General features: G+C 36.4%; 1 protein-coding gene across 4 annotated transcripts in view; it reads left to right on the top strand.

The window, feature by feature from the left end:
* AKT3 (AKT serine/threonine kinase 3) overlaps positions 1-26,296 on the top strand; it is a 391,132-nt gene that overhangs the window by 199,265 nt on the left and 165,571 nt on the right. The window contains exon 4 of one of the 4 annotated variants that reach the window (XM_007462637.1): positions 1,050-1,052. The exons of the other annotated variants lie outside the window; for them this stretch is intronic. Within the exon in view, the coding sequence (XP_007462699.1) occupies positions 1,050-1,052 (3 nt within the window). The remainder of the gene's footprint in view (positions 1-1,049; positions 1,053-26,296) is intronic. 4 annotated transcript variants of the gene reach the window in all.

Genomic DNA, 26,296 nt, shown 5'->3' with positions numbered 1-26,296 from the left:
CAAGCAGTCTTGGAAATTATAGCTTTTTATTTTAGTGGCTGCTTCTGAGCCAATGAGAGAAATAGATTTTTTCTTCCCTCAGTGCTCCAGAATAATAATTGCCAATTTATATATTTATGAGAATTGTAAATTATGTTTTTCATTGCTGTAGAAAATTGCAAAGCAACTCCCTATGTAAAAAGCGGTATTTTAAGATTAAGGGTAAAAGTATTCAAAATAGATGAACATGCCATTTTTAATGTTAGAATATATTTGTTATAATAGATTTTAAATTAATCTTCAGGTAGGAAAATGCTAATTCTTAAGGTAATGATCCATGTAATTTGGTATTAGCACAGTGATTAAGAACTCTTTGGAGTTAGACTGCCTGAGTTCAAATCCTCTTTTTCCTATGTGCTAACCATGGGAACTTGCTGAGCTTTACAGTAACAACTTAGATTTAGTTAATCATCCTTTCCTTACCTGAAATTTCTATTCTAATTAGAATAATATTCTATACTTGATCTTGGCCAAATGTCTGAGAACCCTGTATGTCTTCCTTGAAGACCAATCCTCTATTTGTTAGTTGAATTTTATCCCTGTTTTCTTTTGAATCACCTTAACAATGCTCTGCCCTTGTTCCTCAGTTACTGCAAAGAGAAAAATACAATCTAGCTTTACCCACCTTCTCAGAGAGAAAAAAGCTTCTTTTGCTCATGTATGTGCATATGTACACAATTAATTTGAAATTTGACTATGCTTATAAATTTAAAGTCATATCCTGATTATTGTCACCCTTTGAGTAATAAACTACCTTGTTCAGTAACAAGCTAGACTGCTGTAGAACTTCTTAATAAGAAAGATTAATAGTAAGATGCTGTTTAGGCAGTTAGAGGTTGAAAGTGGGCAGTTTATAACACTCTAACTAGAAATACTGTCACTGATAGATGTAAGAATTTTGGAAACGAATATGAAAATTTGCAGAAGAACTTTGAATGAAGAGAGACAACCACTTTGAAAGATATAAAAATGGAAAACTATGGAAGAGCCTTCTTTTTCTGTTAAGGCAGGTTGTGGATGATTATTAAAGCATAATACGTTTTCCTGTTTTGTTACCAGTGTTGATTATCTTAGAATTTATCACCTTCACTAATTATCACTTATAAAGATTTATTATATGCTTATTTTGTGCTAGGCTCTGAGCAGTACTTTTATATGTGTTATCTCATTTGATCCTCATAGGAATCATATGAGGTAGGTACTGTTATCCCATTTTACAGTTGAGTCGTATGATATTTAAAGAAGTTAAATATCTTATTCAAGCATATAATGACTGTACACACTATGCAACTTCAATATGCAGTCTACTTTTTTTTGATTCATGTATCTTGAGCTTCTATAATCTCTATAATTGTTATAGTCATAACATAACCGAGCTATATTAGAAACAAAATTATACAGATAGGCTCTCTTATATTTGTACTCTGTTTCTCAAAATAGTATGTCAAATTGTTGCATTTACACAGTGCTTGAATATTAGTTAATTTCATTTTATATTAGAGCACTCTTGAAAAAATCAGTAGAATTTTAATATTATAGAATACTGGTAGAAAGTGAGGTTTTTGTTGTCCTACTGCTTGAGTTCATGTCCTGGGTCTACAATGTGCGTAATTGTGGGGAAAGTTCCTTAATCTTTCTGTCCTTTAGTCCCTTTAACTATAAAAGGAAGATAACAGTGGTACTTACCTCATAGAGTTGTGAGGATTAAAATATAGTTTGGAATATATGTGAAGTACATATAAACTAAGTGCTCAATGAATATTAGCTATTATTAGCTAGTATTCTACTTTATCCACATAAAGATAATTAAACATTCACATATTTTTAAACTGGAGTCTCCTAGAATTCTCTTGTTGAAACTAAGCCTCCAAAATGAAAAATTGATAGAAGTATTTTGAATTTGGGGGGTCAGGGTCCATTGTCTTATTTAGCCTATATCTTATTTCCATTGTAATTTTAAAACTTTATTTAAAATGAAATAGTATAAAAAGTTTGAAATAACAAAGAGTCCAGAAAAAGAACATTTGTACCACTAACTGTGCTATAAAAATTGTAATAACTTGGTTCAAAAGGGTGAAATATTACTATCACTTCCTTAAGATGACTCTAAAACTACAGTTGACACATGAACAACACAGAAGCTTGGTGAGCTGCCCTCTTCACAGTTAAAATTCTGCCTACAAGTTATAGTCGGCCCTCTGTGTCCCAGTTCTCCCTATCTGTGGTTCCTCTGATGCAGCATTTCCTCCATATGCACTCTTGTTTTGTATCTGTGGTTCTGCATTTGAGGATTCAACCAACAGTGGATCAAAAAAAATCAGTAGAAAAAAATCCACATGTAAATGGATCCACAGAACTCAAACCCATGTTGTTCAAGAGTCAGCTATATATCCTTTATGAATGTCAGTTATAAAAAGAATGTACAAGTTCAGATTACTTTAAATTTTAGATTGTAAACACAAATATTTTCAGATAAAAATATCCTTCTCTGAGAGATAGCTTCAGGATGGCGGAGGAGTAAGTCATGGAGCTCACCTTCCTCCCCACGAATACATCAAAAATACATTTACATGAGGAACAGCTTCTACAGAACACGTACTGAATGCTGGCAGAAGACCTCAGACTTCCCAAAAGGCAAGAAACTCCCCACATACCTGGCTGTGTGGCTAACAGGGTCTTGGTGCTCCGGCCAGGTGTCAGGCCTGAGCCTCTGAGGTGGGAGAGCCGAGTTCAGGACATTGGTCCACCAGAGACCTCCCGGCCCCATGTAATATCAAATGGCGAAACCTCTCTCAGAGATCTCCATCTCAACGGGAAGAGCCAGCTACACTCAACAACCAGCAAGCTACAGTGCTGGACATCCTATGCCAAACAACTAGCAAGACAGGAACACAACCCTACCCATTAGTGGGAAGGCTGCCTAAAATCATAATAAAGTCACAGACACCCCAAAACACACCACTGGACGTGGTCCTGCCCACCAGAAAGACAAGGTCCAGCCTCATCCACCAAAACACAGACACCAGTCCCCTAACCAGGAAGCCTACACAACCCACTGAACCAAACTTAGCCACTGGGGGCAGACACCAAAAACAATGGGAACTACGAACCTGCAACCTACAAAAAGGAGACCCCAAACACAGTAAGTTAAGCAAAATGAGAAGACAGAGAAACACACAGCAGATGAAGGAGCAAGGTAGAAACTCACCAGGCCAAACAAATGAAGGGAAAATAGTCAGTCTACGTGAAAAAGAATTCATAGGAATGATAGTAAAGATGATCCAAAATCTTGGAAATAGAATGGAAAAAATACAAGAAACGTTTAACAAGGACCTAGAAGAACTAAAGGAATCAATAGCAAAATAACTGAGGCAGAAGAACGGATAAGTGACCTGAAAGATAAAATAGTGGAAATAACTACCACAGAGCAGAATAAAGAAAAAAGAATGACAAGAATTGAGGACAGTCTCAGAGACCTCTTGGACAACAATAAACGCACCAACATTTGAATTATAGGGGTCCCAGAAGAAGAAGAGAAAAAGAAAGGCATTGAGAAAATATTTGAAGAGATTATAGTTGAAAACTTCCCTAATATGGGAAAGGAAGTAGTCAAACAAGTCCAGGAAGAACAGAGAGTCCCATACAGGATAAATCAAGGAGAAACATGCCAAGACACATATTAATCAAACTATCAAAAATTAAATAAAAAATATTAAAAGCAGCAAGGGGAAAACAACAAATAACATACAAGGGAATCCCCGTAAGGTCAACAACCGATCTTTCAGCAGAAATGCTGCAAGCCTGAAGGGAGTGGCAGGACATATTTAAAGTGACGAAATGGAAAAACCTACAACCAAAATTACTCTCCTAGCAAGGATCTCATTCAGATTTGACCGAGAAATTAAAACTTTTACAAACAAGCAAAAGCTAAGATAATTCAGACCACCAACCCAGCTTTACAATAAATGGTAAAGGCAGGAAACACAAGAGAAGGAAAAGACCTACAATGACAAACCCAAAACAATTAAGAAAATGGTAATAGGAACATACATATCAATAACTACCTTAAATATAAATGAATTAATTGCTCCAAACAAAAGACATAGACAGGCTGAATGGATACAAAAACAATACCTGTATATATGCTGTCTACAAGAAACTCACCTCAGACCTAGGGACACATACAGACTGAAAGTGAGGGGATGGAAAAAGATATTGCATGCAAACGGAAATCAGAAGAAAGCTGGAGTAGCAATTTTCATATCAGACAAAATAGACTTTAAATGAAAGGCTATTAGAAGAGACAAATAAGGATACTACATAATGATCAAGGGGTCAAGCCAAGAAGAAGATATAACAATTGTAAATCTTTATGCACCCAACATAGGAGCACCTCAATACATAAGGCAAATGCTAACAGCCAAAAAAGGGGAAATCGACAGTAACACAATCATAGTAGGGGATTTTAACACCCCACTTTCACCAATGGACTGATCATCCAATATGAAAATAAATAAGGAAACAAAAGTTTTAAATGATACATTAAACAAGATAGACTTAATTGATGTTTACAGGACATTCCATCCAAAAACAACAGAATACACTTTCTTCTCAAGTGTTCATGGAACATTCTCCAGGATAGATCATATCTTGGTCACAAATCAAGCCTTGGCAAACTCAAGAAAGTTGAAATCATATCATGTATCTTTTCTGACCACAATGCTATGAGACTAGATATCAATTACAGGAAGAAATTCTGAAAAATACAAATACATGGAGGCTAAACAATACTACTAAATAACCAAGACATCACTGAAGAAATCAAAGAGGAAATCAAAAAATACCTAGAAACAAATGACAATGAAAACACGAGGACCCAAAACCTAAGGAATTCAGCAAAAGCAGTTCTAAGAGGGAAGTTTCTAGCAATACCTACCTCAAAAAACAAGAAACATCGCAAATAAACAACCTAACCTTACACCTGAAGCAGTTAGAGAAAGAACAAAAAAACCTCAAATTTCGAAGAAGGAAAGAAATCATAAAGATCAGATCAGAAATAAATGAAAAAGAAATGAAGGAAACAGCACCTAAGCTCAAAAAAACTAAGAGCTGGTTCTTTGAGAAGATAAACAAAATTAATAAACAATTAGCCAGGCTCATTAAGACAAAAAGGGAGAAGACTCAAATCAACAGAATTAGAAATGAAAAAGGAGAAGTAACAACTGACACGGCAGAAATACAAAGGATCATGAGGGATGACTACAAGCAACTATATGCCAGTAAAATGGAGAGCCTGGAAAAAATGGACAAATTCTTTAAAAGCACCACCTTCTGAGACTGAACCAGGAAGAAATAGAAAAAATGAACAGACTGATCACAAGCACTGAAATTGAAACTGTGATTTAAAAATCTTCCAACAAACAAAAGCCCAGGACCAGATGGCTTCACAGGTGAATTCTATGAAACATTTAGAGAAGAGCTAACACCTATCCTTCTCAAACTCTTCCAAAATATAGCAGAGAGAGGAACACTCCCAGACTCATTCTATGAGGCCACCATCACCCTGATAGCAAAACCAGACAAAGAGGTCACAAGAAAAGGAAACTACAGACCAATATCACTGATGAACATAGATGCATAAATCCTCAAAAAAAATACTAGCAAACAGAATCCAACAGCACATTAAAATGATCATACACCATGATCAAGTGGGGTTTATCCCAGGAATGCAAGGATTTTTCACTTTACACAAATCAATCAATGTGATACACCATATTAACAAATTGAAGGAGAAAAACCATATGAGCATCTTGATAAAAGCTTTCACAAGAAAAAGCTTTTGACAAAATTCAACACCGATTTATGATAAAAATGCTCCAGGAAGTAAGCATAGAGGGAACTTACCTCAACATAATAAAGGCCATGTATGCCACAGCCATCTTTGTTCTCACTGGTGAAAAACTGAAACCATTTCCACTAAGATCTAGAACAAGACAAGGTTGCCCCCTCTTACCACTATTATTCAACATAGTTTTGGAAGTTTTAACCACAGCAATCAGAGAAGAAAAAAAAATGAATCCAAATCAGAAAAGAAGAAGTAAAACTGTCACTGTTTGTAGATGACCTGATACTATACATAGAGAATCCCAGAGATGCTACCAAAAAACTACTAGAGCTAATCAATGAATTTGGTAAAGTAGCAGGATATAAAATTAATGCACAGAAATCTCCTGCATTCCTATACACTAATGATGAAAAATATGAAGGAGAAATTAAGGAAACACTCCCATTTACCACTGCAACAAAAAGAATAAAATACCTAGGAATAAACCTACCTAAGGAGACAAAAGGCCTGTATGCAGAAAATTATAAGACACTGATGAAAGAAATTAAAGATGATACAAATAGATGGAGAGATATACCATGTTCTTGGATTGGAAGAATCAACATTGTGAAAATGACCATACTACCCAAAGCAATCTACAGATTCAGTGCAATCCCTATCAAACTATGAATGGCATTTTTCACAGAACTAGTACAAAACATTTCACAATTTGTATGAAAACACAAAAGGCCCCAAATAGCCAAAACAATCTTGAGAAAGAAACCTGGAGCTGGAGGAATCGGGTTCCCTGACTTCAGACACTACTGCAAAGCTACAGTAATCAAGACAGTATGGTACTGGCACAAAAACAGAAATATAGATCAATGGAACAGGATAGAAAGCCCAGAGATAAACCCACACACAAATGGTCACCTTATCTTGATAAAGGAGGTAAGAATATACAATGGAGAAAAAACAGCCTCTTCAATAAGTGGTGCTGGGAAAACTGGACAAGTACATGTAAAAGAATGAAATTAGAACACTCCCTAATACCTTACACAGAAATGAACTCAAAATGGAGTAAAGACCTAAATGTAAGGCCAGGCACTATCAAACTCTTAGAGGAAAACAGGCAGAGCACTCTAAGACACACATCAGAGCAAGATCTTTTTTGACCCACCTCGCAGAGAAATGGAAATAAAAACAAAAATAAACAAATGGTACCTAACGAAACTTAAAACTTTTGCAAAGCAAAGGAAAACATAAACGAGATGAAAAGACAACCCTCAGAATGGGAGAAAATATTTGCAAACGAAGCAGCTGACAAAGGATTAATCTGCAAAATACACAGGCAGCTCATGCAGCTCAATATCAAAAAAACAAACAACCCAATCCAAAAATGGGCAGAAAACCTAAATAGACATTTCTCCAAAGGAGATATATAGATTGCCAGCAAACACATGAAAGGATTCTCAGTATCACTAATCATTAGGAAATGCAAATCAAAATCACAGTGAGGTATCACCTTACAATAGTTAGAATGGCCATCATCAAAAAATCTACAAACAGTAAATGCTGGAGAGGATGAGGGCGTGGAGAAAAGGAAACCGTTTTGCACTGCTGATGGGAATGTAAATTGATAGAGCCAGTATGGTGAACAGTATGGAGGTTCCTTAAAAAACTAAAAATAGAACTACCATTTGACCCAGCAATCCCACTACTGGGCATAACCCTGAGAACACCATAATTCAAAAAGAGTCATGTACCACAATGTTCATTGCAGCTCTATTTACAATAGCCAAGACATGGAAGCAACCTAAGTGTCCATCGACAGGTGAATGGATAAAGAAGATGTGACAAATATATACAATGGAATATTACTCAGCCATAAAAAGAAACGAAATTGAGTTATTTGTCGTGAGGTGGCTGGACCTAGAATGTGTCATACAAGAGTGAAGTAAGAGAAAGAGAAAACAGATACCATATGCTAACACATGTATATGGAATCTAAAAAAAAAATTAAAAAATGGTTCTGTATAAGCTAGGGGCAGGACAGGAAGGAATAAAGACACAGATGTAGATAATGGGCTTGAGGAAATGGGGAAGGGGAAGGGGAAGCTGGGACGAATGAGAGAGTGGCATGGACATATATATACTACCAAATGTAAAATAGCTAGCTAGGGGGAAGCAGCCGCATAGCACAGGGAGATCAGCTTGGTGCTTTGTGTCCACTTGCGGGGGGCATAGGGTGGGTGGGAGGGAGACACAAGAGGGAAGAGATATGGGGATGTATGTTTATGTAAAGCTGATTCACTTTGTTATATAGCAGAAACTAACACACCATTGTAAAGCAATTATACTCCAATAAAGATGTTTTAAAAAAATGAATATCCTTCTCATAATTTACAGAATATATTTTCTTCTTTGTTCACTTCTTGACAAATGGGCACTAGGATGAAGAGAATACCTACTGATTATGGTAGCTATGCTGAGAATTGTCTTAACTGCTCTCTGTTACATTGATCAGACAGATGTGTTAGAGTATTGCCATAGTGTCTGCTCTGCAGCTTGAAACTCTTGGAGAGGGAAGGATACTGGTGGTGCAGAGAAGAGGCAAAGGCCTTGCCACCAGATTCAAGTGCTGATCTTTGTTTAAATTAAAGATGATTTTTCAAAGGAATTTGATTAGAGCAGTGGTCCCCAACCCCCCCTCATCCACACACACCCCCGCCAGGCCTCACAGCAGGAGGTGAGCAGCGGGTGAGCGAGCGAAGCTTCATGTGTCGCTCCCCATTGCTCCCCATCGCTTGCATTACTGCCTCAACCATCCCTCCCACCCTCAGTCCATGTTAAAATTGTCTTCCGAATGCTTAATCTTGGTCTGCCAAGCTGCCATTATCTATACCCTGTCATGTATGTGCATGAAAGGATTAACAGTCAAATGGGAATAAAAATTCTGCTTAGTTTTCAAGTAACCAATATAGGCCTCTCTGGGAGCAGCTGATTATCATCTCATGACTTAGGTAAGAAGTATAATCAGTACCTCCTATATTCCCATTATGTCTGATTCCATTTCTTGGAATTTTCTTACTTACTGCCTGACTACCATAACTGATAACAATGGCTAGCATACAGAGAAGGAGAGGAATAAAAGAACAGACCTGCTGAAATCAAGTGATCTCTCACTTCCTACTCAGAGGGAGGAGCAGCATAATCAGTGTTGTAGAAGTTGACTGATAAGATTAGAGCTTCCCCTTTTTGGGGCAAAAGCACTAGAGGAAGCGGGCAGAGAGGTGAACTTCTTGAAAGCCTCCTTTTCACTCCATGGGCCTTATTTGGTTTATCTCTTACATTGTAAATATATGTGGAATTAATCTTTTATGACCAAATATACTAAAACCATTGTATTTTTTTCCTTGTATTCCTCTTCAATTATATATAAATATTTGTAACCTAATTTTGGGGCTAGACAATCTTTTTCTTACATTCTAGTGTGTGTAATTTGAATATACTTATTAAGCACTTTTTGTATATGCACATGCATCTCTTAACCTAAAACAGCCACATTGATATGTTAGAGATTATGTAAAAGAGAGAGTATAACTCTGTAAAATATTTCCCTAATAAATTCTTAGGTTTGGGTTTTAGAGGGTTAATTTTTCTGGAGAGTGTCTTATGCTCTTTAAAAAATTTTTTTTTTACTGAAATATTGTTGATTTACAATATTGCACTAGTTTCAGCTCTTATTTTTAAACTTTTTTTATTGAAGTGTAGCTCATATACAGTATTGTGTTAGTTGATTTACAATTTGTGTTGGTTTCCCCTTTGGTAACCATAGATTGTTTTCTATGTCTGTGAGTCTGTTTCTGTTTTGGAAATAATTCATTTGTACTTTTTAAAAAGTTTCCACATATAAGTGATATAATATTTGTATTTCTCTGATTTACCTTCACTTAGTATGATAATCTCTAGGTCCACCCACGTTGTTGCAAATGGCTTTATTTCATTCTTTTTTCATGGCTGAGTAATATTCCAGTGTGTGTGTGTGTGTGTGTGTGTGTGTGTGTGCGCGCGCGCGTGCATCATATCTTTATCCATTCATGTGTCGATGGACACTTAGTTTGCTTCTGTATCTTGGCTATTGTAAATAGTGTTATGCTCTTATTTTTAATTAAAATCTTATTGTATCTTTTCCCTTAACACCATCCAAAAGAGGAAAATAGTTTACATTTCATTTGTAAAGACTAGATAATCACCGTGTATACCGCACTGAAGATGAACATTTGGTATCAAAGATAATTTGTAAATTTTCCAAAGTTTTATCAAAATAGATATGATAAATGTTTCTGATTTTATCATATAGTAATATAAATTTTATATAGTAATGTAAATTTTTGTTAGTAATATGTTTCCATGTAAATTCCTCTTTTTTTTTTAAGATTGACATACTGACAGAAGCTATGAAATTTAGCGTGAAGTTTGTCATCCTTTTTTAAAACCTCCTTGTCCCTAAGAATTGCAATCCTTAAAGAATATAGTACTATTTCATTATTATATATTGCTTTTCATGTGAAAATGTCATAAAGCAATTTACAGCTTATTTTCTAATTTTTATCCCCAGAATTCATTTTCAGTTTATATGATATTTAGTAATGGGACACAGCAAGTATCATTTTCCAGTGTTTTTAGATATAAAATTAGGTGGCTACTGTTCAAATGAAGTTTTGAGCAATAAAAATAACATTATGGCTTATTTATGAGAATAATGTCTGTCAGTTCTTCACTGCTGTGAAGTAAAGTTCCCAAGTTTAATATCTTAAAACAATGACATTATATAATTTCTTCTGATTTTGTGGTTTGCCTGGGCAATTCTGCTGGTCTCACTTGGACCTTTCAAGCAGCTGCATTCAGCTGGCACATGGACTGGGCTGGAAAATCCATGAAAGCCGTTCTCCTATGTCTGGATTTTTGGTTCTCCTCCAGTGAGCTCTCTCTTCATATGATGTCTCATATTCCAGGGCCTCTCCATATGGCCTTTCTCTCCAGCAGATAGCCTGGACTTCCTTACCGCATGAGAGCTGACTTTTAAGAATGAAACTTTTCCAAGAGGGAGAAAGCATACGCTCCCAGACTTAAAGGCTAAGTCCGGAACTGGCACTCTATCACTTTGATGGTATTTTGTGTTTAAAGCTGGACACAAAGCCAGCCCAGGGAGAGGGAAAGTTGACTGCACTTCTTCATGGGTGGAATGGCACGTGCATACAGGGAGTCGGGGCTGGAGGAATTAGTGTCTGCCATTTTTGGAGACTACCTTAGCACAAAGAGCTTGTGGTAATAAAGTATTACTTGAGTTTTAAAAACTTGTTAATGGAAATGAAATTACTTAGTATTACCCACTGTTTGTTCAAATAACACTAGTTCTGTTAACTCTATTCTGTATATTTAGAGTGACATCTTTGGTTTTTAGTTGAATTAATAAATATACTTGGTTATTTCCCCTATCTCTTGCTACTTTTCTTTGAATTAGAGATGCTACTGAATGATTAAGACAGTGTAACTTGACATTTGGAAAAATTACCAAGATTATAGATAGCAAATATTATTGAAAAGGAGTGAAGGCATTCATTTCTAAAACTTTTAGAATTTTTACATGTATCTACAGACATATTCACCAGTGAACCATCTGGTCCTAGTTTTCTTGTTGAAAGGTTTTTGACCACAAATTCAATTTCCTTGATAGATATAGGATATTCAAGTTACCCATTTCTTCTTGAGTAACCTTTGAATTTGAACCTTTCAAGGAATTTGTTCACTTCATATAAGTTGTTGATTTTATGAACATAAAGTTGTTTATAATACTCCCTTGGGATCCTTTCAGTATCTCTAGAATCTGTAATGATGTTACCTCTCTCATTCCTGATATTGGTTATTTGCAACCTCTTTCTTTCTTTTCCTGAATAATCTGGCTAGAGATGTATCAATTTTATTGATTTTTCTCAAAGAATGAGCTTTTGGTTACATCAGTTTTTCATTCTTATTTTTTTTTTCATTTTTTAAATTGGAGTGTAGTTGATTTACAATGTTGTGTTAGTTTCTGCTGTAAAGCAGAGTCAGTTATGCATATACATATATCCACTCTTTTTTAGATTCTGTTCCCACATAGGTCATTATAAAGTACTGAATAGAGTTCCATGTGCTCTTCATCAGGTTCTTATTATTTATCTGTTCTATATATGGTATGTATATGTCAAATTCGAATCTCCCAATTTATCCCTTTCCCTCCCTTCCCCTCTGATAACCACAAGTTTATTTTCGACATCTGTGATTCAACTTCTATTTTGTAAATGGGTTCATTTGTACCATTTCTTTAGATTCCACATATAAATGGTATATGATATTGTTTTCTCTGTCTGACTTACTTCACTCAGTATGACAAACTCTAGATCCAACCATGTTGCTGAAAGTGGCATTATTTCATTCTTTCTTATGGCTGAGTAATATTCCATTGTATATATGAACCACCTCTTCCTTATCCATTCCTCCACTTATGGATATTTAGGTTGCTTCCATGTCCTGGCTGTTGTAAATAGTAATGCAGTGAACATTGGGGTGCATGTATCTTTTCGAATTATGGTTTTCTCTGGGTATATGCCCAGGAATGGGATTGCTGGATCCTATGGTAGCTTTACTTTTAGTTTTTTAAGGAATCTTCATACTGTTCTCCATAGTGGCTGTACCAGTTTACATTCCTACCAACAGTGCAAGAGGGTTCCGTTTTCTCCACACCCTCTACAGCATTTATTCTTTCTAAATTTTTTGATGATGGCCATTCTGACCCGTGTGAGGTGGTACCTCATTGTACGTTTGGTTTGCATTTCTCTAATAATAAATGATGTTGAGCAACTTTTCATGTGTCTCTTGGTTATTTGTATGTCTTCTTTGGAGAAATATCTGTTTAGATCTTTGGCCCATTTTTTAAATCGGTTTGTTTTTTTGATACTGAGCTGTATGAGCTCTTTGTATACTTTGGAGATTAATCCCTTGTCCTTTGCTTCGTTTGTAGATATTTTCTCCCATTCTATGGGTTTTCTTTTCATTTTGTTTATGGTTTCCTTTGCTGTGCAAAAGCTCTTATGTTTAATTAGATCACATTTATTTTTGTTTTTATTTTCATAACTTTCAGAGGTGGATCAAAAAAGACGTTGCTGCCATTTATGTCAGAGAGTGTTCTGCCCATGTTTTTCTCTAAGAGTTTTATAGTATCTGGTGTTACATTTAGGTCTTTAATGCATTGGATTTATTTTTGTGTATGGTGTTAGAGAATGTTCTAATTTCATTCTTTTACATCTAGTTGTCCAGTTTTCCCAGTGCCTCTTATTGAGAATTCCTCCATTGTGTATTCTTGCCTCCTTTGTCATAGATTAGGTGACTATAGGTGTGTGGTTTATCTCTGTACTTTCTATCCTGTTCCATTGATCTATATTTCTGTGTTTTTGTGACAGTATCATACTGTTTTGGTGACTGTAGCTTTGTAGTATAGTCTGAAGTCAGATAGCCTGATTCTCCCAGGATCGTTTGTCTTTCTTGGGATTGTTTTGGCTATACAGGGTCTTTTCTGTTTCCATACAAATTTAAAAATTTTTTGTTCTAATTCTTTGAAAAATGCCATTGATAATTTGATAGGAATTACATTGAATCTGTAGATTGCCTTGGACAGTATAGTCATTTTGACCACATTGATTCTTCCAATCCAAGAACACGGTCTCTTTATCCAGTGGTTTGCAATGTCTTCAATTTCTTTAATCAGTGTCTTAGAGTTTTCAGAGTTCATGTCTTTTGTCTCCTTAGGTAGGTTTATTCCTAGATATTTTATTCTTTTTTGGTGCAATGGTAAATGGGATTGTTTTGTTAAAATCTCTTTCTGATCTTTGTCTTTAGTATATAGAAATGCAACAGATTTCTATGTATGAGTTTTGTGACCTGCAACTTTACCAAATTCATTCATTAGTTCTATTAGTTTTCTGGTAGCATCTTTAGGATTTTTGATGTATAGTATCATGCAAACAATGACAGTTTTATTTTTTTTAACATCTTTATTGGAGTATAATTGCTTTACAATGGTGTGTTAGTTTCTGCTTTATAACAAAGTGAATCAGTTATACATATACATATGTTCCCATATCTCTTCCCTCTTGCGTCTCCCTCCTTCCCACACTCCCTATCCCACCCCTCTAGGTGGTCACAAAGCACTGAGCTGATCTCCCTGTGCTATGCAGCTGCTTCCCACTAGCTAGCTATTTTACGTTTGGTAGTGTATATATGTCCATGCCACTCTCTCGCTTTGTCACAGCTTACCCTTCCCCTGCCCCATATCCTCAAGTCCATTCTCTAGTAGGTCTGTGTGTTTATTCCCATCTTACCCCTAGGTTCTTCATGACATTTTTTTCTTTTGCAGATTCCATATATATGTGTTAGCATGTGGTATTTGTCTTTCTCTTTCTGACTTACTTCACTCTGTATGACAGACTCTAGGTCCATCCACCACACTACAAATAACTCAATTTCGTTTCTTTTTATGGCTGAGTAATATTCCATTGTATATATGTGCCACATCTTCTTTATCCATTCATCTGATGATGGACACTTAGGTTGCTTCCATGTCCTGGCTTTTGTAAATAGAGCTGCAATGAACACTTTGGCACATGACTCTTTTTGAATTATGGTTTTCTCAGGGTATATGCCCAGTAGTGGGATTGCTGGGTCATATGGTATTTCTATTTGTAGTTTTTTAAGGAACCTCCATACTGTTCTCCATAGTGGCTGTACCAATTCACATTCCCACCAGCAGTGCAAGAGTGTTCCCTTTTCTCCACACCCTCTCCAGCATTTATTGTTTCTAGATTTTTTGATGATGACCATTCTGACTGGTGTGAGATGATATCTCATTGTAGTTTTGATGTGCATTTCTCTAATGATTAATGATGTTGAGCATTCTTTCATGTGTTTGTTGGCAATCTGTATATCTTCTTTGGAGAAATGTCTATTTAGGTCATCTGCCCATTTTTGGATTGGGTTGTTTGCTTTTTGTTATTGAGCTGCATGAGCTGCTTGTAAATTTTGGAGATTAATCCTTTGTCAGTTGCTTCATTTGCAAATATTTTCTCCCATTCTGAGAGTTGTCTTTTGGTCTTGTTCATGGTTTCCTTTGCTGTGTAAAAGCTTTGAAGTTTCATTAGGTCCCATTTGTTTACTTTTGGTTTTATTTCCATTTCTCTAAGAGGTGGGTCAAAAAGGATCTTGCTGTGATATATGTCATAGAGTGTTCTGCCTATGTTTTCTTCTAAGAGTTTGATAGTCTCTGGCCTTGCATTTAGGTCTTTTATCCATTTTGAGCTTATTTTTGTGTATGGTGTTAGAGAGTGTTCTACTCTCATACTTTTACAAGTACTGTCCTTTCTACACTGTACATTCCTGCCTCCTTTAACAAAGACAAGGTGACCATATGTGCATGGGTTTATCTGTGGGCTTTCTATCATGTTACATTGATCTATCTTTCTGTTTTTGTGCCAGTGCCATACTTTCTTGATTACTGTAGCTTTGTAGTGTAGTCTGAAGTAAGGGAGCCTGATTCCTCCAGCTCCGTTTTTCCTTCTCAAGATTGGTTTGACTGTTTGGGGTCTTTTGTGTTTCCATACAAATTGTGAAGTTTTTTGTTGTAGTTCTGTGAAAAATGCCAGTGGTAGTTTGATAGGGATTGAATTGAATCTGTAGATTGCTTTGATTAGTAGAGTCATTTTCACAATGTGGATTCTTCCAATCCAAGAACATGGTATATCTCTCCATCTATTTGTATCATCTTTAATTTCTTTCTTCAGTGTCTTATAATTTTCTGCATACAGGTCTTTTGTCTCCTTAGGTAGGTTTATTCCTAGGTATTTTATTTTTGTTGCAATGGTAAATGGGAGTGTTTTCTTGATTTCACTTTCAGATTTTTCATCATTAGTGTATAGGAATGCCAGAGATTTCTGTGCATTAATTTTGTATCCTGCTACTTTTCCAAATTCATTGATTAGCTCTAGTAGTTTTTTGGTAGCATCTCTGGAATTCTCTATGTATAGTATCAGGTCATCTACAAACAGTGACAGTTTTACTTCTTCTCTTCTGATTTGGATTCATTTTTTTTCTTCTCTGATTGCTGTGGCTAAAACTTCCAAAACTATGTTGAATAAGAGTGTTGAGAGTCAGCAACCTTGTCTTGTTCCTGATCTTAGTGGAAATGGTTTCAGTTTTCCACCATTGCAGACGATGTTGGCTGTGGGTTTTTCATATATGGCCTTTATTATGTTGTGGAAAGTTCCCTCTATGCCTACTCTCTGCAGGGTTTTTATCATAAATGGGTGTTGAATTTTGTCGAAAGCTTTCTCTGCATCTGTTGAGATGATCATATGGTTTTTCTCCTTCTATTTGTTAATATGGTGTATCACGTTGATTGATTTGCATATATTGAAGAATCCTTGCATTCCTGGAATAAACCCTACTTGATCATGGTGTATGATTCTTTTAGTGTGTTGTTGGATTCTGTTTGCTAGTGTTTTGTTGAGGATTTTTGCATCTATGTTCATCAGTGATATTGGCCTGTAGTTTTCTTTCATTGTGACACCTTGGTCTGGTTTTGGTATCAGGATGATGGTGGCCTCGTAGAATGAGTTTGGGAGTGTTCCTCCCTGTGCTATATTTTGGAAGAGTTTGAGAAGGATAGGTGTTAGCTCTTCTCTAAATGTTTCATAGAATTTGCCTGTGAAGCCGTCTGGTCCTGGGCGTTTGTTTGTTGGAAGATTTTTAATCACAGTTTCAATTTCAGTGCTCGTGATTGGTCTGTTCATATTTTCTATTTCCTCCTGGTTCAGTCTTGAAAGGTTGTGCTTTTCTAAGAATTTGTCCATTACTTCCAGGTTGTCCATTTTATTGGCATAGAGTTGCTTGTAGTAATCTCTCATGATCTTTTGTATTTCTGCAGTGTCAGTTGTTATGTCTCCTCTTTCATTTCTAATTCTATTGATTTGCGTCTTCTCCCTTTTTTCTTGATGAGTCTGGCTTATGGTTTATCAATTTTGTTTATATTCTCAAAGAACCAGCTTTTAGTTTTGTTGATCCTATTGTTTCCTTCATTTCTTTTTAATTTATTTCTGATCTGATCTTTATGATTTCTTTCATTTTGCTAACTTTGGGGTTTTTATGTTCTTCTTTCTCTAATTGCTTTAGGTGCAAGGTTAGGTTGTTTATCCGAGATGTTTCCTGTTTCTTAAGGTAGGATTGTATTGCTATATACTTCCCTCTTAGAACTGCTTTTGCTGCATCTCATAGGTTTTGGGTCGTCGTGTCTCCATTGTCATTTGTTTCTAGGTATTTTTTGATTTCCTCTTTGATTTCTTCAGTGATCACTTCGTTATTAAGTAGTGGATTGTTTTGCCTCCATGTGTTTGTATTTTTTACAGATCTTTTCCTATAATTGCTATCTAGTCTCATAGCATTGTGGTCGAAAAAGATACCTGATACAGTTTCAATTTTCTTAAATTTACCAAGGCTTGATTTGTGACCCAAGAAATGATGTATCCTGGAGAATGTTCCATGAGCACTTGAGAAAAATGTGTATTCTGTTGTTTTTGGATGGAATGTCCTATAAATATCAATTAAGTCAAACTTGTTTAATGTATCATTTAAAGCTTGTGTTTCCTTATTTATTTTCTTTTTGGATGATCTGTCCATTGGTGAAAGTGGGGTGTTAAAGTCCCCTACTATTAATGTGTTAGTGTCAATTTCCCCTTTTATGGCTGTTATTATTTGCCTTATGTATTGAGGTGCTCTGTGTTGGGTGCATAAATATTTACAATTGTTATATCTTCTTGGATTGATCCTTTGATCATTAGTGTTCTTGTTTGTGTCTTCTAATAGTCTTTGTTTTTAAGTCTATTTTGTCTGATATGAGAATTGCTACTCCAGCTTTCTTTTGATTTCCGTTTGCATGAAATATACTTTTCCATCCCCTTACTCTCAGTCTGTATGTGTCTCTAGGTCTGAAGTGGGTCTCTTTTAGACAGCAAATATATGGGTTGTGTTTTTGTATCCATTCAGCCAATCTGTGTCTTTTGGTGGGAGCACTTAAACCACTTACATTTAAGGTAATTATCGATATGTATGTTCCTTTTCCCATTTTCTTAATTGTTTTGGGTTCGTTATTGTAGGTCTTTTCCTTCTCTTGTGTTTCTTGCCTAGAGAAGTTCCTTTAGCAGTTATTGTAGAGCTGGTTTGGTGGTGCTGAACTCTCTCAGCTTTTGCTTGTCTGTAAAGGTTTTAATTTCTCCATCAAATCTGAATGAGATCCTTGCTGGGTAGAGTAATCTTGGTTGTAGGTTTTTCTCCTTCATCACTTTAAATATGTCCTGCCAGTCCCTTCTGGCTTGCAGAGTTTCTGCTGAAAGATCAGCTGTTAACCTTATGGGGATTCCCTTGTGTGTTATTTGTTGTTTTTCCCTTGCTGCTTTTAATATGTTTTCTTTGTATTTAATTTTTGACAGTTTGATTAATATGTGTCTTGGCATGTTTCTCCTTGGTTTTATCCTGTTTGGGACTCCCTGTGCTTCCTGGACTTGATTAACTATTTCCTTTCCCATATTAGGGAAGTTTTCAACTATAATCTCTTCAAATATTTTCTCAGTCCCTTTTTCTCTTCTTCTTCTGGAACCCCTATAATTCGAATGCTGGTGCATTTAATGTTGTCCCAGAGGTCTCTGACACTGTCCTCAGTTCTTTTCATTGTGTTTTCTTTATTCTGCTCTACAGTATTTATTTCCACTATTTTACCTTCCAGGTCACTTATCCCCTCTTCTGCCTCAGTTATTCTGCTATTGATCCCTTCTAGAGTATTTTTAATTTCATTTATCATGTTGTTCATCATTGCTTGTTTCCTCTTTAGTTCTTCTAGGTCCTTTTTAAATGTTTCTTGCATTTTGTCTATTATATTTCCAAGATTTTGGATCATCTTTACTATCATTATTCTGAATTCTTTTTCAGGTAGACTGCCTATTTCCTCTTCATTTGTTAGCTCTGGTGGGTTTTTATCTTGCTCCTTCATCAGCTGTGTGTTTCTCTGTCTTCTCATTTTGCTTATCTTACTGTGTTTGGGGTCTCCTTTTTGCAGGCTGCAGGTTTTTAGTTCCCGTTGTTTTTGGTGTCTGCCCCCAGTGGCTAAGGTTGGTTCAGTGGGTTGTGTAGGCTTCCTGGTGGAGGGGACTAGTGCCTGTGTTCTGGTGTATGAGGCCAGATCTTGTCTTTCTGGTGGGCAGGTCCACGTCTGGTGGTGTGTTTTGGGGTGTCTGTGGCCTTCTTATGATTTTAGGCAGCCTCTCTGCTAATGGGTGGGGTTGTGTTCCTGTCCTGCTAGTTGTTTGGCATAGCGTGTCCAGCACTGTAGCTTTCTGGTCATTGAGTGGAGCTGGGTGTTGGTGTTGAGATTGAGATCTCTGGGAGATTTTTTCCGTTTGATATTACATGGCGCTGGGAGGTCTGTTTTGGACCAGTGTCCTGAAGTTGGCTCTCCCACGTCAGAGGCACAGCACAGACTCCTGGCTGCAGCACCAAGAGCCTTTCATCCACGCGGCTCCGACTGGCAGTGTTGGAGGGTCTCCTGCAGAGGTGGGGGCCAGCTGTGTGTCTTATCATGAGGACAAGGACCAGTAAAGCCTTCTAGTGTTGGATGGTCTCCTGCACAGGTGGAGGGTGGTTGTGTCTCACCGTGAGGACAAGGGCACTGGCAGCAGAAGTTCTCAACGACAGTTTTACTTCTTCTTTTCCAATTTGGATTCCTTTTATTTCTTTTTCTTCTCTGATTTCTCTGGCTAGGACTTCCAAACCTATGTTGAATAAAAGTGGCAAGGGTGCACATCCTTGTCTTTTTTCTGATCTTAGAGGAAATGTGTTCAGTTTTTCATCATTGAGTATGATGTTTGCTGTGCAGTTGTCGTATGTGGCGTTTATTATGTTGAGGTATGTTCCCTCTATGCCCACTAACTGGAGAGTTTTTATCATAAATGGGTGTTGAATTTTGTTAAAAGCCTTTTCTGCACTATTGATATCATTATATGGTTTTTATTCTTCAGTTTCTTAATGTTCTATATCACATTGATTGATTTACATATGTTGAAGTATCCTTGCATCCCTGGGATTAATCCCACTTGATCATGGTGTATGATCCTTTTTATTTTTTAACGAATTTTTAAAATTGGAATATAATTGCTTTACAATGTTGTGATAGTTTCTACTGTACAATGAAGTGAAACAGCTATATGTATCCCCTCCCTCCCTCCCGCCTGCATCGCACCCGTCTAGGTCATCACAGACCACTGAGCTGAACTCCATGTGCTATACAGCGTGTTCCCACTAGGTCTGTATTTTACAGGTGGTAGTGTATTTATGTCACACTTAATATTCCAATTCATCCAACCCTCCCCTTCCCCCACTGTGTCCACAGGTCCATTCTCTACATCTATGTCTCTATTCCTGCCCTGGAAATAAGTTCACATATACCATTTTTCTAGATTCCACATATATGTGTTAATATACAGTATTTTTTTTTCTCTATCTGACTTACTTCACTCTGTATGACAGACAGTAGGTCCATCCACATCACTACAAATGACCCAATTTTATTTCTTTTTCTGGCTGAGTAATATTCCATTACATATATATATGTACCACATCTTCTTTATGTTTTCATCTGTTGGTAGATATTTAGGTTGTTTCCATGTCCTGGTTATTGTAAGTAGTACGGCAGTGAACATTGGGGTACATGTGACATTTTTTATTAATTTATTTTTATTTATTTTTAGCTGCATTGGGTCTTCGTTGCTGTGCACAGGCTTTCTCTAATTGTGAGCAGGGGCTGCTCTTTGTTGTGTAACACAGGCTTCTCACTGCGGTGTTTTCTTTTGTTGCGGAGCATGAGCTCTAGGTGCACAGGCTTCAGTAGTTGCAGTGAACGGGCTTAGTGCTCCATGCCATGTGGGATCCTCCCAGACCTGGGATCGAACCTGTGTCCCCTGCATTGGCAGGTGGATTCTTAACCACTGTGCCACCAAGTAATTCCCTGTGACTCTTTGAATTACGGTTTTCTCTAGGTATATGCCCAGTAGTGGGGTTGGTGGGTCATATGCTAGTTCTATTTTTAGTTTTTTAAGGATCTGCCATACTGTTCTCCACAGTGGCCGTATCAGTTTACATTCCCACCAACAGTGCAAGAGTGTTCCTTTTTCTCCACACCCTCTCCAGCATTTATTGTTTGTAGATTTTTTGATGATGGCCATTGTGAACCGGTGTGAGGTGATACCTCATTGTGGTGTTGATTTGTATTTCTTTAATAATTAGTGCTGTTGAACATCTTTTCATGTGCCTCTTGGCCATCTGTGTGTCCTCTTTGGTGAAATGTCTATTGAGCTGCATGAGCTGTTTGTATATTTTGGAGATTAATCCCTTGTCTGTTGCTTCTTTTGCAAATATTTTCTCACAATCTGAGGGTTGTCTTTTCGTCTTGTTTATTGTTTCCTTTGCTGTGCAAAAGCTTTTATGTTTAATTAGGTCACATTTGCTTATTTTTGTTTTTATTTTCATTACTTTAGGAGATGGGTCATAAAAGATGTTGCTGTGATTTATGTCAGAAAGTGTTTTGTCTATGTTTTCTTCCAAGAATTTTATAGTGTCCAGTCTTACATTTAGGTCTTTAATCCATTTTGAGTTTATTTTTGTGCACGGTGTTAGGCAGTGTTCTGATTTCATTCTTTCATGTGTAGTTGTCCACTTTTCCCAGCACCACTTATTGAAGAGGATTTTTTTCTCCATCTTATATTCTTGCCTCCTTTGTCATAGATTAGGTGACCGTATGTGCGTGGGTTTATCTCTGGGCTTTCTATCCTGTTCCATTGATCTATATTTCTGTTTTTGTGCTAGTATCATACTGTCTTGTTTACTGTGGCTTTGTAGTATAGTCTGAAGTCAAGGGAGCCTGATTTCTTCAGCTCTGTGTTTCTTTCTCAAGATTGCTTTGGCTGTTCAGGGTCTTTTGTGTTTCCATACAAATTGTAAAACATTTTGTTCTAATTCTGTGAAAAATGCCCTTGGTAATTTGATGGAGATTGCACTGAACCTGTAGATTACCTTTGGTAGTATAGTCCTTTTCATAATATTGATTCTTCCAATCGAGGAGCATGGTTTATCTCTCCATTTGTTTTTGCCATCTTTGACTTCTTTCGTAAGTGTTTTATAGTTTTTGGAGTACAGGTCTTTTGCCTCCTTAGGTATTTTATTCTTTTTGTTGCAGTGGTAAATGTGATTGTTTCCTTAATTTGTTTTTCTGATCTTTTGTTCATAGTGCATACGAATACAAGAGATTTCTGTGCATTACTTTTGTATCCTGCATCTTTACCCAATTCACTGATTAGCTCTGCTATTTTTCTGGTGGCATCTTTAGGATTTTCTATGTAAAGGATTGTGTCATCTGCAAACAGTTACAGTTTTACTTCTTCTTTTCAATTTGTATTCCTTTTATTTCTTTTTCTTCCGATTGCTGTGTCTAGGACTTTGAATACTATGTTGAATAATAGTGGTGAGAGTGGACATCCTTGTTTTGTTCGTGACCTTAGAGGATATGCTTTCAGTTTTTCACCATTGAGAATGATGTTTGCTGTGTATTTGTTATATATGGCCTTTATTATGTTAAGGTAGGTTCCTTGTATGCTCACTTTCTGGAGAATTTTTATCATAAATGGGTGTTGAAATTTCTCAAAAGCTTATTCTGCATCTATTGATGATTATATGGTTTTTCTTTAATTTGTTAATATGGTGTATCACATTGATTGATTTGCATATATTGAAGAATCGTTGCATCCCTGGGATAAAACACTCTTGATCACGTTGCATGACCTTTTAATGTGCTGTTGGATTCTGTTTGCTAGTGTTTTGTTGAGGATTTTTGCTTCTATGTTCATCAGTGTTACTGGTCCATAATTTTCTTTTTTTGTGATATCTTTTTCTGGTTTTGGTATCAGGGTGATGGTGGATTTGTTAAATGAGTTTGGGAGTGTTCCTTCCTCTGCAATTTTTTGCAGTAGTTTCAGAAGCATAGTTGTTAGCTCTTCTTTCAGTGTTTCGTGGAATTCACCTATGAAAGCATCTGGTCCTGCAGTTTTGTTTTTTGGAAGATTTTTAATCACAGTTTCAATTTCATTACTTGTGATTGGTCTGTTTATATTTTCTATTTCTTTCTGGTTCAGTCTTGGAATGTTGTACCTTTCTAATAATTTGTCCATTTCTTCCAGGTTGTCCATTTTATTTTCATAGAGTTGCTTGTAGTAGTCTCTTATGATCCTTTGTATATTTCTACAGTGTCAGTTGTAATTTCTTCTTTTTCATTTCTAACTTTATAGATTTCAGTCCTCTTTTTTCTTGATGAGTCTGGCTAAAGGTTTATCAATTTTTTTTTTAATCTTCTCAAAGAACCAACTTTTGTTTTTATTGATCTTTGCTATCGTTTTCTTCATTTCTGTTTCATTTATTTCTGCTCTGATCTGTATGATTTCTTTCCTTCTACTGACTTTGGGCTTTCCTTGTTCTTCTTTCTCTAGTTGCTTTAGGTGTAAGGTTAGATTATTTATTTGAGATTTTTTTGTTTCTTGAGGTGAGTTTAAATTGCTATAAGCTTCCTTCTTAGATCTGCTTTTTCTGAGTTCTGTAGGTTTTGTGTCATCATGTTTTCATTGTCCTTTGTCTCTGTGTATTTTTTTATTTCCTCTTTGATATCTTCAGTGATCTCTTTTTTTTTAGCTTTGCAGTGCTTTGTCTCCATGTGTTTGTGTTTTTTAATTTTTATCCTCTACTTGGTTTCTAATCTCATATCGTTGTGGTTGGAAAAGATGTCTGACACGATTTCAATTGGTAAAAATTTTCTAGTGCTTGATTTCTTACCCAAGATGTGATCTGTCCTGGAGAATCTTCCGTGTGCACTTGAGAAGAAAGTGTATTCTTCTTCTTTTGGGTGGAATGTACTATAAATATCAATTAAGTCTATCTGGTCTGTGGTGAGATTTAAAGTTCGTTTTTCCTTATTTATTTTGTTGCTGGATGATGTGTCCTTTGGTGTTAGTGGGGTGTTAAAGTCTCTCAGTATAATTGTGTTACTGTCTTTTTCTCCTTTTTTGGCTGTTAGCATTTGCCTTATATATTGAGTTGCTCCCATGTTGAGTGCATAAATATTTATAATTTTTATGTTTTCTTCTTAGATTGATCCCTTGATTGCTATGTAGTGTCCTTCCTTATGTCTTGTAGCAATCTTTATTTTAAAGTCTATTTTATCAGATATGGCTATTGCTTCTCCAGCTTTCTTTTGATTTCCTTTCGCATGGAATATCTTTTTCCATCTCCTCACTTTCAGTCTGTATGTGTCCTTCGGTCTGAAGAGGGTCTCTTGTAGATAGCATATATGGGTCCTGTTTTTGAATCCATTCAGCCAGTCTGTGTCTTTTGCTTGGAGCATTTAATCCGTTTACATTCAAGGCAGTTATTGATATGTATGTTCCTGTTACCATTTTCTTAATTGTTGTTTTAGTGGGTACTTTTCTTCTTTTGCATTTCCTGCCTAGAGAAGTTCCTTTAGCATTTGTCGTACAGCTGGTTTGGTGGTGCTGAATTCTCTTACCTTTTGCTTGTCTGTAAACCTTTTGATTTCTCCATCAAATCTGAATGGGATCCTTGCTGGGTAGAGTAATCTTTCTTGTAGGTTTTTCCCTTTCATCACTTTAAATATATCCTGCCACTCCCTTCTGACTTGCAGAGTTTCTGCTGAAAAATCAGCTGATAACCTTATAGGGATTCCCTTGTATGTTATTTGTTGCTTTTCCCTTGCTGTTTTTAATTTTTTTTTCTTTGAATTTAGTTGTTGTTAGTTTGATTAATATGTGTCTTGCCGTGTTTCTCCTAGGATTTATCTAGTATGGGACTCTCTGCGCTTCCTGGTCTTGATTGACTAATTCCTTTCCCATGTTAGGGAAGTTTTTGACTCTAATTTCTTCAGATATTTTCTCAGAACCTTTCTCTTTCCATTCTTCTGGGACCCCTACAATTCGAATGTTGGTGCATTTAATGTTGTCCCAGATGTCTCTGAGACTGTCCTCAGTTCTTTTCAGTCTCTTTTCTTTATTCTGCTCCTCAGAAGTTATTTCCACCATTCTGTCTGCCAGCTCATTTATCCCTTCTTCTGCGTCAGTTATTCTGCTATTGATTCCTTTTAGTGTATTTTTCATTTCAGTTATTGTGTTGTTCACTGTTTGTTTTTTAGTTCTACCTGGTGTTTGTTAACCATATCTTGTATTTCCTTGATCTGTGCCGCCATTGTGTTGTTGATATTTTGGATCATCTTTATTATCATTACTCTGAATTCTTTTTCATATTGCTTGCCTATTTTCTCTTCATTTATTTAGTCTTGTAGGTTTTTACCTTTTCCTTCGTCTGTAACATATTTTTTTGTCGTCTTATTTTTTTTGTTGGGTGGTGCTGTGTTCTTGTCTTACTGGATTTTTGGCCCGAGGCACCCAGCACTGGAGTTTACAGGCATTTGTTTAGAGCCGGGTCTTGGTGTTGAGATGAGGATTTCCGGGAGACCTCACTCTGATTAATATTTCCTGTTGTCTGAGGTTCTCTGTTAGTCTGGTGGTTTGGGCTTGGCTCACACTCCACAGGAGCTCAGGCCTGATCTCCGGCCTGGGAGCTAAGATCCCTCAAACCACATGGCGTGGCAAAAGAGAAGAATTTAAAAAAAGGACCAAATAGAGCGACTGATGTAGAGAACAAACGTTATGGACACCGGGGGGAAAGTAGCTGGTGGGTGGTGGTGGTGGTGGGATGAATTGGAAGATTGGGATTGGCATATATACACTAATATGTATAAAATAGATAACTAATAAGAACTGCTGTAGAAAAAAATAAATAAAATTCAAAAAAAGGAGCAGTACAAAAACAAACAATAAAAAATAAAATAAAATTAGAAAAAATATATTAGGAAAAAGAAAAATATAAGTGAAACAACTAAAACAAGGTAAAACAGAACCACAACAGAAAAAAAAAACAGAACCACAACAGAAGAAAAAATGAGCAGAACAATAACACTGTATAAAGGATAAAATAAAATTAGAAAAATTTCAAAAATTATTTGAAAAAATAAAAATTAAAATGAAACAACAAAATAAAATGGAACCACAACCTTAAAAAGAAAAAAAAATGCTGGAAAAGGCCTTGGCTGTGGGGGTGGGGCGGGCCTTAGTTGAGAGCGAGGTTTAGGCAGGGGGCGGGACCTAGGCTGAGGACCCATGCAACCTGAATATTCAGCACTGC

The sequence above is a fragment of the Lipotes vexillifer genome, unplaced genomic scaffold (genome assembly GCF_000442215.2).
Source record: "Lipotes vexillifer unplaced genomic scaffold, Lipotes_vexillifer_v1.1 scaffold104, whole genome shotgun sequence".
NCBI classification, from domain to species: Eukaryota; Metazoa; Chordata; class Mammalia; order Artiodactyla; family Lipotidae; genus Lipotes; species Lipotes vexillifer.
Note: the sequence above shows the minus strand (reverse complement) of the source record. Positions and strands in the feature narration are given on the sequence as shown.